Source organism: Nerophis lumbriciformis, linkage group LG38, assembly GCF_033978685.3.
Source record: "Nerophis lumbriciformis linkage group LG38, RoL_Nlum_v2.1, whole genome shotgun sequence".
NCBI lineage: Eukaryota > Metazoa > Chordata > Actinopteri > Syngnathiformes > Syngnathidae > Nerophis > Nerophis lumbriciformis.
In genome coordinates, this window is record NC_084585.2 from 17,871,052 (window position 1) to 17,886,317 (window position 15,266).

The 15,266-nt window shown below is 37.4% G+C and overlaps 1 protein-coding gene across 5 annotated transcripts in view; it reads left to right on the forward strand.

The window, feature by feature from the left end:
• erc2 (ELKS/RAB6-interacting/CAST family member 2) overlaps window positions 1–15,266 on the forward strand; it is an 87,065-nt gene that overhangs the window by 26,854 nt on the left and 44,945 nt on the right. For 3 of the 5 annotated variants that reach the window (XM_061932553.2, XM_061932557.2, XM_061932555.2), the window contains exons 3-5: window positions 5,649–5,672; window positions 8,191–8,625; window positions 13,076–13,150. In XM_061932553.2, coding sequence (XP_061788537.2) covers window positions 5,649–5,672; window positions 8,191–8,625; window positions 13,076–13,150 — 534 coding nt within the window. The remainder of the gene's footprint in view (window positions 1–5,648; window positions 5,673–8,190; window positions 8,626–13,075; window positions 13,151–15,266) is intronic. The other 2 variants (XM_061932554.2, XM_061932556.2) reach the window with 1 other exon arrangement.

The following is a 15,266-nucleotide window of genomic DNA, read 5'->3' on the forward strand; positions in this document are numbered from 1 at the left end:
TTATATTTTTAGTTAATTGTTCATATTTAATGTTTACTTTGTACAAAGAGAGCGCAGTCTACTGAAGTTAAATTCATCAATAGTTTTCCCCTTTGAAAGACGCAAGGCAAAATCCTTCCATTTCACCATGTTGCTACAATGATCTTCACTGTTTTCATGCTGTTTCAGCAGTGCACCTATGTTGACCCAATCCCGCTGTCCCTCGGCTGCCAGTTTTAAGGACTTTTTGGAAAATAATTTGCAGCAAAAGCAATAGACTGCATCTTTACTTCTTGAATAAGTCAGCCAGCTACGCTTGACTTTTTCCCCATTGACTAGCTGTCTGTAGGTATAATGATAATGAAAACTTCGGCCATCATGCCGTTTGGGGAATGAAAAGTTCTCCTTAATAGACAGTGGTCCTCTGATCACCTGCTCAGTCCTGTCTGAATCTGAGAGGAAAGAAGGCCACTCAGCTGGGTCAACTGGCGGAGCTGATGATGGTCCATGGTGTGAAGGGGACGTTGTGGTGGAAGTTGCTGAGGAAGTGACCAAAGAAAGACAATGACTAAAAAAGAAGGACCTATAAGGTCATTAAATTGCACTGTTGGACATAATTATTAATCTCAGAATGTTCTGCAGTACAATGAGCAATTATAAAGGGTGTTTTGCAGTTAACTTACTAGATAAATCAGCTGTGGTTTCAGACATGGAGGGGACAGTGGGCACAGAGGATGGAGGTGTGTGAGAGAGCACTGTAGAGGATGGAGATGGATCTAAGATGAAATACATACATACATACATATAGGCACACATATTAATGAGATACTTTGACTATATTAATTTCCCTTCAGGTGTAATGTTTATACTAAGAAATTAAATGTATACTGTATGGTGACAGTCTTTTCCTCACCTGATTCATCACTCACAGTTGAGCCTGAGGATGTAGACTGGCTCTGGGCTGATTCTGTGCCTCCAAAGTATTTTAACAATGCTCTTGGGGAAGTTTCACATAACTTATGAGTTGATGTAAAAAATAATGTTTATTTTACTCACATAAATTACCCTGCTATGCTGCAAACAATTTGTGCAAACAACATATCTCACTAGTAACCTGATGCTAAAAACATATTGCTAGCACCGCGCTAGCTAGCTAACGTCACCTAGCTAAAGCTAATTACAGCTACAAATCTCTTTGATAAACTTTTTATTACCAAGTCATGCAAACATACCTTTATCATGGCATTTTTTCTCCTCTTCCACTTTCTTCTTCTTCCTTTTTTCTGCACCTGAAGGATATGTCCTTTTTTGTGACATTGTTTTGCCTCTATGTGCGCTTTTGATGCCCAGTGCGCACTGGCATTGCACGGCAGGCGGCAAACGTCACAGGTGCAGCAGAGGCAGCTTTACATTTAAAGAGAGGCAGGAAGAATCACTAGGCCTAGATCAGCAGCAGCACTCTGTTGACCTAAAATTGTGTTTTTGTACAATAATATATCTTTGATAATTTAGAAATCATCAGTCAGACTCGTACATGCAAAAAATAAAAAATAAGAATTTTTTGTTAATTGCTTTTGGGGGCCCCCTGGTGGCCGCGGGGCCCTAAGCAAGCGCTTAGTACGCTTATGCCTTGGGCCGGCTCTGACTGTAGACTACTATAAAACTACTGTACACTACTATAACACTACTGCAGACTACTACAATACTACTGTAGACTACTATGATACTACTGTAGACTACTATAACACTTCTGTTGACTACTATACAACTGTCAACTACTATAATACTACTGTAGACCACTATAACACCACTGTAGACTACTATAATACTACTGTTGACTACTTTAATACTATTGTAGACTAGGTACTTTGATACCAGCCATTGCACCTGAAGCCATGTTGAATCTCGCATGGACTGGTTACTTTAAATGCATTCTGTCTATTGTTATGACAAGCTGCCCTCCACTTTAAAGACACTAATTCATTAATTGTCAACTTAAGCGTGGAGTGTTTCTCACACTTCCATGCGTTCACTTGCTGGCAATCCCTTGACAGTTGCCAAGGGGAGATTCAAATGCTTTCATATTCTTCTACGATACGAACATCTACTTTTTGTTTCAGCACTGTTTACCACCTGGAGTGCATCCTAGTGGTGCAGTACATACTCAGAGAGCGGTTACTTCCCACACATTTCCTCTTTCCTGCTTGTCCTCTGCTTTGTCCGTCAGCGTTATCTCCAATGCCGCACTCAATTATGTTCACAGCTCTCTTGATAGACTTCATTAAAGAGGTATGGAAGCGGCGGCAGATGGGCCTTGTTGCCATAATTGGTCTTTTCTCTCTTGATTTCTGGGCTCTTTAAGTGCACACACAAGGTCAGGCCCCAATGGTTCGGTAATGATGACAGTTGTTCTATATGATTGTTCCACCAATTCTGAAATGCTAGGAAAAAAAGAAGCTAGCGGTGGCCCAATACTTTTGCACAGGAGTATGCCTCAAGCTTCTGTTAGCAGTGGAAGATATTGTAAATCAATCATCTGCCTAATAAGGCGAGGTACTAAGGGCACGTGTTTGCCGCGGCCAAACGCGATGACACTACGACATTTGGATTCAGCACAATTCCCTTCCTATTCCTGCTGGACAAAATCGGCTGGCGGCAAATCTGTGAGCTGTAGCGAGCCACATCTGACTGAGTCACGACCAGCAGTAACGCTCACACACCCAGTCAGCCCTTATCAACACGGGCCCCAAAATGGAGGATGAGCTTTACACATTACACTAATGCTCAAGCACTTGGTGGGCAAACAGGCCTATTTGTACACGCTACCTCTGGTTTGTGTTGCAATTTCCCATGCCAACAAAGCAAGCATCCCTGATGCTCAAAAGTAAGGGTCTGCCTTTCCAAATAAACTAGCTCAATGGTAATTTACATTAGATATGGCATAGGGATGTAATTATATGAAGCACTTTATGCTCCAAATGAAAGAGAAGAAAGTTGCAGCAGCTGTTGTAAAAGTAGCTGATTCAGAAAAAAGTTGAATGTATCCTCGCGCATATTTAGTCAATGAAATGTAAACACAAAAGTACATTAGTATTTTAGGGGAAGCTGTACTTTCCTTGCAGTTCTAGAGCAATCTCTACTACAATCTCCAATCCCCAGCAGGTCTCGTAGATGAACAGTTTCTGGCATGTTAGAAGAAGGCGGATAGTCGGCAAGTCTGTAACTTAGGAACAAGAATTGGCTCTAAGGGCCGGGTCGGTCTGAGTGGAGTGCAAAGCGGGGCTCTGCGCTTGCCCTCAGTTGAAGGCTCCAGACAATCGCGTGCGTTTTACTTATGGTTAGCGTATTTTCGGTGCCGAATTTTCAGTGCATCACTGAGTAAATAATAGACTATATGTCCATTTATACAAAGTATTACTTCAATTTGTTTTCACGTAAAAGGGGCTAATTTTTAAGGCGTGGTGGATTTTTACCTTACAGTGACGCTGCGCCACGATCAATTACATGTAGGGGAAACCCTAGTTGTATTGGTTTTATATATTTTTTTAAATACAATAAATAAATAGCCACACAATATACTTCGTTGGCAGAAGAAATATGTTATATGAAAATATTGTTCATCTTGCTATTTAAAAGCCATTTGTTATTTGAGTGTTTGAATATTATAAACTTATTCAGTTTTATTTGTACATCTTTTTTGTGTGTTTTTTTTTTAATGATAATGAAAAAAAACGCATGTTGGGTGCATAACGCCCAGTTTATGTGACGTCATTAAAATTTAACTTCCTGTTGTCATTTTGTTTTGAGTATCGATTAATCTCTCTGTCTAAGAAAGCACAGCCAATAGGTTCAAAGTGCACGATTGAATATCTTAGTTCCTCAGACAGTAAAGTGTTTATATAAGTTTAGATTGAAGTATGTAATTTTTTTAATGAAGAAAGACGTTAAGTTCTCTTGTTTTCATGTTAGCATTTAAGCTACCTCGCGTTAACTTATATATATATATATATATATATATATATATATATATATATATATATATATATATATATATATATATATATATATATATATATATATTTATATATATATATATATTTATATATATATATATATATATTTATATATGTATGTATATATATATTTATATATATATATGTATATATGTATGTATATATATTTATATATATATATATGTATGTATATATGTATGTATATATGTATGTATATATATATATATATATATATATATATGTATATATGTATGTATATATATTCACGTTGCATGCATCTATTCTGTAAGCAAACAGTACAGTCCAGACTATGGTTAGCAGGAGTTAGTGCTGGCAAAAGTGGTAAGGAGAAGCCAGAGTTTGAAAAACCGCCGTTAAGCGTTCCTGTTTGGGAACACTTGGTCTTCCCAGTGAATTACGCGTAAAGGACAAAGTGTTGCTTTTTATTGCCAGAAACCAGAATGACTTTGTGTCTCCATCTCAGTCTTTAATGTTACTAGGGTTTGATTTTCTAAATCCTTTAAATCCATAATCAAATTGAACCCTCCAAGTTTTCAAAAGTCTAGTTATTACACAAAATATAAACAGTGCACATCTAATTTCACTTGACACTCCCCAGTGGTTGTGGCCCTTAGCAACCGCATCGAGCAACCATGGCCGTCTCGCCATGTCGCCGCTATTGTTATCATTAAAAGGGGGACACAGCTTGTTTGTTTGAGATGCAGCGCAAAGACAAGAAGATGGAGTCTTTTTCTCGAAAGAGAGGTGACCACGACATCATACGAGTCACAAGTGACTCACAGGAAGTGTTATTTATGGGCGGGTCTTGAACCACAGGGCAATCATGCAAATGGCTTCATTGACTGCTACTGCATGCACTTTAGCTCAAAGACGAAAGGGTATCGATCAGGCCAGCACCCATTTAATGTGGGAGGGAAGACGAGCTACGAGACAGACAATGGCTAAAATAGAATACTGATTATTCGATTAAAACTCATAACTCATTGGAATGTATTTGATTTTTCTGCTCATTGTGGAGTGTGAGGTGTTCTTATTCTTCCTTGTGCCTTGACACCATATTGTGTGTGAAAATGGAGAACATGAGAGAGGTGAATGCGTTCTGTTACTGACTCACACCATGAATTGTGACCAGCAGTTTGTCAGAAGCAACACTGCCCTCTTGTGGTCTCACATGCAGCCTTTTTTTAGAGGTGGCGGATGCTACAGATTTGGTATCGAGTAAAAAGAGAGCCAATATCACCTTTACCGATAAACTTTTTTCCTTTTTTTTGTTGATATAGTGGGTTTTGCCTTGCAAATATTGAACATGTTTATAATAAAACCACGCCACCAAAAAATATTACCATATATTTTTTAAATAATACTTATATGAATGAAATATTGGTATTTCCCACAGTAATTTTTGGACAAAAGAAGCTATTTTCTCTTTATCTCTTCCCAGAAAGGTCCATAAAGTCATACTTTGTCTCATGTGAAGAACAATGTGGATAAACAAGTCGAGTGGCTTCTTTTTCAAATTAATTTGTTGGCTTTCTGTTGCTCATCCGCCTCTGTTGCGTCATGCTCTGACACTGACACTGTTTTACCATACATTTGTTTTTTGTTTTTTCTGTTCAATCTGCCCATGCTCTGCAGCTGTTGGATGCCAGGAGAACAAAGGTTTGTCGCTATGTTTGCACCGAGTGTGGCGTGCACAACATAGAGTCACCGTCAGTGTGATGTGTAATTGCAGAAACCTGGCGATCCCTATGCACCTCTTCTCCTTTAGATGCTGTAACCCCGACAAGGAATGAGTCATTTGATGGCCACCAAGTTGCCCCTAAAATGGTTTCTATGCAGCAGGGCTATCCAACTTAGGTGTTCTGGCGGACTCATTTTCACAAATCTATAGACTAGAAGCCGACTTTTCTCTTAAATATTGTGTCTATAATGTTATAGTTTAAAATGTTTACCTAACCAAACTGCTAATGTAGTCATGAATAAAGTCTTCAATTAAAACAGGTACTATATTTACACTAGTCAAAGACAAGAATGCCTCACTTTTCTAACAGATCTACTGCAAAAACACAATAGTCAAAGATCCTATATTTGGCAGGAGCACCCTTAAAGACCTACTGTATACTAGAAACAAAAACACTATTGTCAAAGATCCCATATATGTCAGGTTCCCTCTGCTTTTTTAAGGATATACTGCAAAAACACTAGTCAAGGATCATCTACTCAAAAATCATTTATATGAGAAGCACCCTCCTGTATTTAATGACCTACTGCAAAAACATTAGTCAAATATAATTTTTATGGCAGTAGCACTCTGATGTTTTTAAGGACCCACTGTAAAAACACTAGTCGGATATCATCTATATGACGGGAGGACTCAGCTTTTTTTAAGGCCCTACTAAACTGCATAAAAACATTAGTCAAAGATTATCTGTATGACAAGAGCACTCTGCTGTTTTAAGGATCTGTTGTAAAATATTTAGTCAAAGATCATTTATATGACAGAAACACTCTGCTGTTTTAAAGTTCTACCAAAAAAAACACCTGTCGGAGATCATCAATGTCACAGGAAAACTCTGCTGTTTTAAAGAATCTACAGCAAAACATTGTCAAATAGTCTATATGAAAGGAGCATCTTTTTGTTTTTAAAAACATACTTTATTTAAAAAAACAAATCACAAATCCTTTATACGACAGGACCATTCTGCTGTTTTTAAGGACCTATTAAAAAAACGGGAGTTAAAGATCCTCTATTTGACAGGAGAACTCAGCTGTTTTGTTTTAATGATATAATGTCAAACTGCTAGTCAAAGATCCTGTATTTGTGACAGAAGTGTTGTCCTGTTCTTAAAGATGCTTGTCAAAGATCTTCTATGATACAGGTTCCCTTTGCTTTTTTTAAGGATATACTGCAAAAACACTAGTCAAGGATCATCTCTTTGACATGCTGTTTTAAGGATCTATTGAAAAAAACACTAGTCAAATATTTTCGATAGGAAAGGAGCATTCTGCTCTATTAAATATTATATTACGGATCTACTGAAAAATAATTTATATATCAGAAGCACTCTCCTGTTTTTAATGACCTACTGCAAAAACATAGTTGGTGATCATCTATATGACAGGAGCACCCAGCTATTTTAAGGCCCTACTAAACTGCAAAAAAAACATTAGTCCAAGATCATCTGTATGACAAGAGCACTCTGCTGTTTTAAGGATATATTGTAAAATATTTAGTCAAAGATCATTTATATGACAAAAACACTCTGCTGTTTTAAAGATCTCTCAAAAAAACACCTGTTGGAGATCATCAATGTGACAGGAGCACTCTGCTGTTTTAAATAATCTACTGCAACAAATAGTCTGTATGACAGGAGCTTATTTTTGTTTTTAAAAACATAATTTACTTGAAAAGTACAAGTCACTGATCCTCTATTTATGACATGAGCCCTTTGATCGTTTTAGGGACCTAATAAAAAACTCAACTAAAAAAACAAATCACAAATTTTTTATACGACAAGAGCATTCTGCTGTTTTTAAAGACCTATTAAAAACACGAGTTAAAGATCCTCTATTTGACAGGAGAACTCAGCTGTTTTGTTTTAATGATATAATGTCAAACTGCTAGTCAAAGATCCTGTATTTGTGACAGAAGTGTTGTCCTGTTCTTAAAGATGCTTGTCAAAGATCTTCTAAGTTACATGAGAGCTCTGCTGAGAGCTGAGATCTCAGAATTCTTTATATGACAAGGACATTCTGGTATTTGATGGAATTCACTGCGACAATGTTTTAAACACAACTCGCATGTTTTGGCCAGTAGTTAAATAACCCTGCTGCTGTGAGCCTGTCGATTAGTTAATTCTTTCACTGCGAATGTGTCTTCCCTTTGTGGCACCACAAACACCCAAACCCTGAAAAGACAAGACCCAAATCAAGGGGTAAAATGTTGTTTGATTGCAGTATTAGTCTGTAAGGAAGGTAAGATTTGCGCCTTCTCCCACACCAAAGCGTTCTCCACCGTGTGTGACAACATTTCAGGAGTCATCCACGTTTGTTATGCTACCCCCGTACAAACACTTTGTACTCTTTGTGTACTTATTTCCAACACGTGAGCCTGTGTGTGTGCGTGTGCGTGTGCATGTGCGTGTGTGTGTGCGTGTGTGTGTCTGAACCTCTTCAGCATCTCCAGATGACCATCCAGGCTCTGCAAGACGAGCTTCGCACGCAACGAGACCTCAACCACCTGCTGCAACAGGAGAGCGGCAACCGCTTAGTCGCCGACCACTTCACCACCATCGAGCTTACCGAAGAGAACTTCCGGCGGTTGCAGGCCGAGCACGATCGGCAGGCCAAGGAGCTGTTCTTGTTGAGGAAAACCCTGGAGGAGATGGAGCTGAGGATCGAGACCCAGAAGCAGACCCTGGGAGCCAGAGACGAGTCCATTAAAAAGCTGCTGGAGATGCTGCAGAGTAAAGGGCTGCCGTCGGGGCCCGGCAGGGTGTCTGAAGAGGAGGAGCAGGAGAGGAACAGGCGCATCGCTGAGGCTGAGGCCCAGCTTGGACACCTGGAGGTCATTCTAGACCAGAAAGAGAAGGAAAACATTCATCTACGAGAGGTATGCTACTACTGTGGTTATTGGGTTATCAAAGAGTGAACAAAAGAGTCTTGTTCACATTTTGTGTGTTAATAACCAGACTTTAGAACGCAGTATTGGCCTAACAGCTAACCCTAACCCTTTATCCTGACCCTAACCATATTAACTGATCCCATATTTTTAAACCAAAACACAACCCCAATTTCTTATCCTAAACCTTAACCCCTTATCCTAAACCATAATCATAACCCCTATTCTCTTATCCTAAACCTTAACCATAGGTGTCAAACTCATTTTAGCTCAGGGGCCAAATGGAGGAAAATCTATTCCCAGTTGGGCCGGACTGGTAAAATCACGGCATGATAATTATAAAATAAAGACACATTCAGATTGTTTTCTTTGTTTTACTTTGGCCAAAAATAGAACAAGCACATTCTGAAAATGTACAAATCACAAATAATCCTTTGAACAAAACACTTCAAATTCTGAGGGAAAGAAATGTGTGCGGTTTGAAAAACAGAACAAATTTAGGTCACAGCCTATCTGGGATTGAACAAAATAAATAACAAACTTCTAGATGTCAAATACCTCATTTGTCATGTCCAGGGTGTTTATCCTGTGCTAACTCAACAAACTACACACACAAAACTGTTGAAGATGGTTGAGTTACACTTACTTTTCTATTTTTTGACAGAGACATTTAGAGGCAATGAGGATGCCAAAGAACAATGTGTACGAAGCAGAAGACCTAAAACTGCAGGTTTTGCGTTTCATTTGTTCGAGGGGAGGAGCCACAGCCACGCGTTACCATAGTTATATGCACTTTACTGCATACCTCTTGCTTGGCCCCGGTATCAAGCATTTGCTTGCCCAACAGAATTGTAATTGCGACACCCAGTGGACATATTTAGATCAGCAGTTTCTTTCATTAAACAATTTCAGCTCAATTTTATACTTAGCAAACTCATCTCGCGGGCCGCATAAAACCTGTTCACGGACCTGATCCTGCCCACGGGCAGTATGTTTGACACCTCTGTCCTAAACCCTAACCATAACCCATAATATCATATCCTAAACCCCAGAGGTGTGGACTCGAGTCACATGACTTGGACTCGAGTCAGACTCGAGTCATGAATTTGATGACTTTAGACTCGACTTGACAAAATGTAAAAAGACTTGCAACTCGACTTAGACTTTAACATCAATGACTTGTGACTTCACTTGGACTTGAGCCTTTTGAATTGACATGACTTGACATGACTTGCTACTTTCCCCAAAACCCAAAGATGAAAAAGTTATTCGGGAGCGCTCTGTATTTTTCATTGTGTACTTGTCTATAAGCGTTGCGTATGTCAGCTGGTGTGGTCTCAGTACAACAGCCAATCAAATTAGATCTACTTTGTTTTCATCACACAGCATTCATCCAATCAAATTGCAGGACAACCAACGAAGAAGACATGTCCAAACCACACGCCAGTGAACAAAAAATGATACCTAAAATAATTTCGTTTGGGTATAAAAATTACGAGGTGGTCAACACAAAACGGTTTGCAGTATGCAACACATGCGGTTCGAAAATTACTGATGGAGAGGCAACAACTTCCAACTTCGTCCGGCATTTGAAGTTGCACAAAGAACGGTAAGTTTTGAATGTAAGATAACGTTTATTGGCTAAGTAACGTGACTTTTATTTGCTGTGTAGTTAAATCAGTGAGGCTGTAAACTCACTGCTAACGTTATAACGTTATTGCAAACACGGGAATCTGTTGCAGTTCACTACCTTATTCATACTTTTTGTTCAGTGATTTTTTTTAAGCAGGGTTACGTTAGTCAACATATCACACGTAACGTTAGACGGCGGTCAGCAGCACCGCGTATTTTAGCCACCTAAAAAAAGACAAAAATAGTAAAATAAAGGTCAGTTAAAATGTATACTATATTATGAATATGTGTACCGTTTTAGCTAGCTTTCTGACATACTGTTGGTTGTTTACCTCAGTGGTCCCCAACCACCGGGCCGCGGCCCGGTACTGGTCCGTGGATCGATTGGTATCGGGCCGCACAAGAAATAATTTTTTTTTGTTTGTTTTTTTAATTAAATCAACATAAAAAACACAAGATACACTTACAAGTAGTGCACCAACCCAAAACAACTCTCTCCCCCCTTTTGTTCTGGGCATTGAACATGAAGACTCTTCCTTCACTGTTCCGAGTGGCCATGAGAGTCTTGGCAGTGCCTGCCTCCAGTGCTCCAGTGGAGCGAGTTTTCAGCCATGGTGTCATCATACTACGCCCCCATCGTGCACAAATGACTGACAGACTCTTGGCTAATTTGGTCTTTTGCAAATGCAATGCAGCATAGGCAGGGCCGGCCCGTGGCATAGGCCGTATAGGCAAATGCTAAGGGCGCCGTCCATCAGGGGGCGCCACTCCAGTGCCACAAATGTTGGAGAGAAAAAAAGTTGGTACTATTATTTCTAAATACAAAAAATAATCCCACGTTAATTAAAATGCAAAGTAAAGCCTATTTAATAGAAATATTATTTGTTACAACATTACGCCCCCCCCCTCCTCCCCCCGCACGGTGCGCCCCCTCCCTTCCCGTATCATGACTCTTTTTGGACGTCACCACATCAAAAAATCAACACAAGATGTCAAAACGGCCAAAACTGTCAGGTGCCCAGGGAAGAAAAAAGAGAAAAGAAGAGGAGGAGAAACGAGAAAAGACAGAGGTAGCAAGTAGGTAACGTTAGCCTACATGAAATTATTTGTCTGTTACAGAATGTGATAGTAACCTGGCTTTTTAGCATTAAGCTAATGTTACATGATTCGGCAATTGCTAATCAATAAATAGCTAGTTCTGTTTTAACGTCGGGTTAATATTGTGGAGGGGGCTAAATTGTTATGGAAAATAATAATGTAACGTTAGGTAATTACAGTACTCCTACCTTACATTCCTCAGGGACATTTCTTTCTTTCTTTAGTTTATTTGGAACATGAACACACTTACATCATAATACATCACACAATTTCATATCATTTCATTTTACATCATGCCCGAAAAGGAGTAGGAAGAAGCAAAGCTTATTTAATCCTACCCCTTTCCCACTTCAAAGCGTTTACAAATATATAGAATCATTTACTGACCTTTTTATATAATAAAATAACATCTATGAATTAGTATACAACAGTTTTGTAATATGTAATTAATTAATTAATTCAGTCATTATTAACATACTGAGATGAAGAATATCTTATTTTCAATAAGGTTGAAAGTATTTCTCATAATTCTTCTTCTTCGTACTCTGTAAGCACTATTATTTTGAACAACCTCTTAAACTGGATCATATCAGTACAATTTTTAACTTCTTTACTTAATCCATTCCATAATTTAATTCCACATACTGATATGCTAAAAGTTCTAAGTGTTGTACGTGCATATAAATGTTTGTATTAGATCTTTTAAGCAGGTGTTTTTTGTATACATTGTTATTGCCTTCTGGTTAGCTAATGTTTGCCCTGCAGGTAATCGTCACTTTTCCACCCCTTTATATATTAGGTATAGTTGTATGTAAAAAAAAAAGGTCAAAGACAAAGCTATTCGGGTTCTTGTGAGTATATACACTTCACTGCCGATGTGGGGGGGCGCCACCTAAAATCTTGCCTAGGGCGCCTGAGCATAGGGCCCTGACATATAAAAAGTACAACTTTTTTGTTATGTTCACGTATATGTCATGTTTTTTCAATGTTAACACTTTTGTACAAATAAGTACATTTGCACTTTATTTTTCAATGTGTTTGTTCTGTAAAGGAATGAGTTAATGTTTAAAATGACTGGTTAATAGTGCTATTATAAAGTGCAATGTCAGCACAATTTTCTTTCCTGCAATTTAAAATGCACTTGTTTTAATAAATAAATACAGCGTTTGAAAAGCCTACACAATCTGTGTTAATATATTAGTCTGTGGTTAAAAGGACTTGAAAGGACTCGAAACTCAAAATGCAGGACTTAGGACTTGACTTGAGACTTTCCAGTGTTGACTTTGGACTTGACTCGGGGCTTGCCTGTCTTGACTCGGGACTTGACTCGGACTTGAGGGCAAAGACTTGAGACTTACTTGTGACTTGCAAAACAATGACTTGGTCCCACCTCTGCTAAACCCTAACCAAAACCCATAATCTAATATGCTAACCCCTAACCATAACCCATAATGTCTTGTCCTAAACCTTAACATGACCCCAACACTATCCTCAACCCTAACCATAACCCAGAAACCACTAACCCAAAATAAATAGATCATTGAATGAAACAATGCATATTGGAGGCTGTCCAGTGTGATACATTGTGGTTGTTTACAACCAAGCATTTTTAGTTAAAAATTATTTTGCTGCATCAAATATTACTGGTTCTGTTCTGTCAAATGTGGACATTTACAGCATTTTGTTTTTGCATCTTTACTTCTCTAATTAGGAGTTACACCGAAGAAATCAACTGCATCAGGATCCCAGCAAAACAAAGGCCCTGCAAACCATCATTGAAATGAAAGTAAGACATATTTTTATTACAGAATGTACACATTCATAGTGATCACATGTGACTTCAGTTAATAATAATAAACAAGGAATGCATTATTTTCTCACACATGATGAGGATTTAGCATCACTCAGAGATGTACCTCCTTTGGAGGCCTGCTTTAGACTTTGGAAACAAGACACATTAAAAGACAATTTTGATTTATTTACTACAAACAATATATATTTGCTCATATATTTATGCCACCTATGCATTTTGTGACATACAGAACAATGACATGCTGTTCCACTAGATGGCAGAGTGTCCATAATTAACCTTCGAATCCAACTGTCATACAACAAAATAAGTCATAGCAGGTTTGATGGTGTGCTATGAGATGTTTTTATCATTTCAAATATGGCTTAATAAATGTTGCAAAACACTGACCGGATGAATGTTTTTATTAGTGATGTCAAAAAGACACAAATGCAATTTTATTGTGTTGTACAGGAACATTTCAAAAATGTTTTGTTTAGCTAAAATCACATTATTAAGTTATTATTTATTCCTCTCTAATGTGTGTGTTGGGGTGTTTTTTAAGCGAAATTTGCCACTTGTCGGAGTCACTCATCTTTGAATTAGCATTTGCATTGCTGATTATGGTGCCTGATACTATCACAACCCACACCGCCATCCATGTAACCGTAAATAAGTATTTCAAAATAAATTGCGTGATTAATCTGCATTGATACATGATTAATGCAATATTTTTTTGTGATTAACCACATGTGTTAACACGTTAAATTTGACAGCTCTAGTTTTCATTTAATGGCAAGAGGGACAAGCGGTAGTAAATGGATGGATGGATAGATGTATTTATTTTTTGTAACGATTAATGTTCAGTTCATTGCATCTTGGACACAGTCCTACTAAATTCTTGTGGGGGATTATTTTATTTGTGTGTTTTGAATATCTCGGAGGGTAAAAACTAGGGTACTATGTGTGGTAGGCTGATTACCAAAATATATAAGAAATATTGGTCATATTTCTGTAATGTGAATGCACCAGTACTGTGTATAGATGCACTTTTTCCCAAATTGTATTTTTATGCTAAAATACATTTATTTTTAATCCATAATATGTTAAATGTATTATTTTGTATAACTACTAGTAATAACACTAATAATACTATTTATTATTATTATTGTTATTACTATGTTAAGCATAGCTATTCATACATATATTATTATCATTATTATTATTATTATTATTATTATTATTATTATTATTATTATTATTAATAATAATATTAAAACAGCGAAGGACGATATATTTATTTTATATTGTATAATATTAAATCTATTTTTACTGTTACAATATTTGACAAACACGTAACATTCTTAGTTTTTATGAAAAAAAAATGTATTCACACAATATAAATAACATAATATATATTCTTTCATAAAATAAAATTATATAGTCTCGTAATCATGACAAGTCAAGATTTCTTTATGAAGCACCTTTGAAACAACAGCTCAAGCTGCCCCAATTGCTGTAAAAAGTAGGTAAAGAAAATTACATAGATCAACCAATAAATTGATTAATAAAATGAATAAAAACATCTGATTGGTTTAAAAAAACTGAAAAAAATTGCTTATAAGTGAAAATAAAACTAAATAAAATATTTAAAATGATTCTGTGGACCAATACATATGTTAAGCACTGTAAATAGTAAATTAGAATATATGGACATTTCTATGCCTCATATTATGTCCATGTGTAAACATAGACCCACGCTGTTGTGTGTTTTCATAGAAGTGCCGTTATTGTCATCCTCTGCTGAGTCAACACACCATCAGACAGATTTCACTATCAATAATGACACACAATGTGTGTGTGTGTGTGTGTGTGTGTGTGTGTGTGTGTGTGTGTGTGTGTGTGTGTGTGTGTGTGTGTGACAGCTGTGTCAACATGGAGATTCATTAACACCTTTTCATTTTCAGCTCATTGCAGTGTGCAATCATAAAATGCAATCATCATCACGAGCAAGCTGTAATATGTGTAATTGTTGTTTTGGTTATCACAGCTGAATGGGACTAAAATTGAGAAGGATGCACAAAGGCAGTTAAATTATGTCACCATGAGAGAG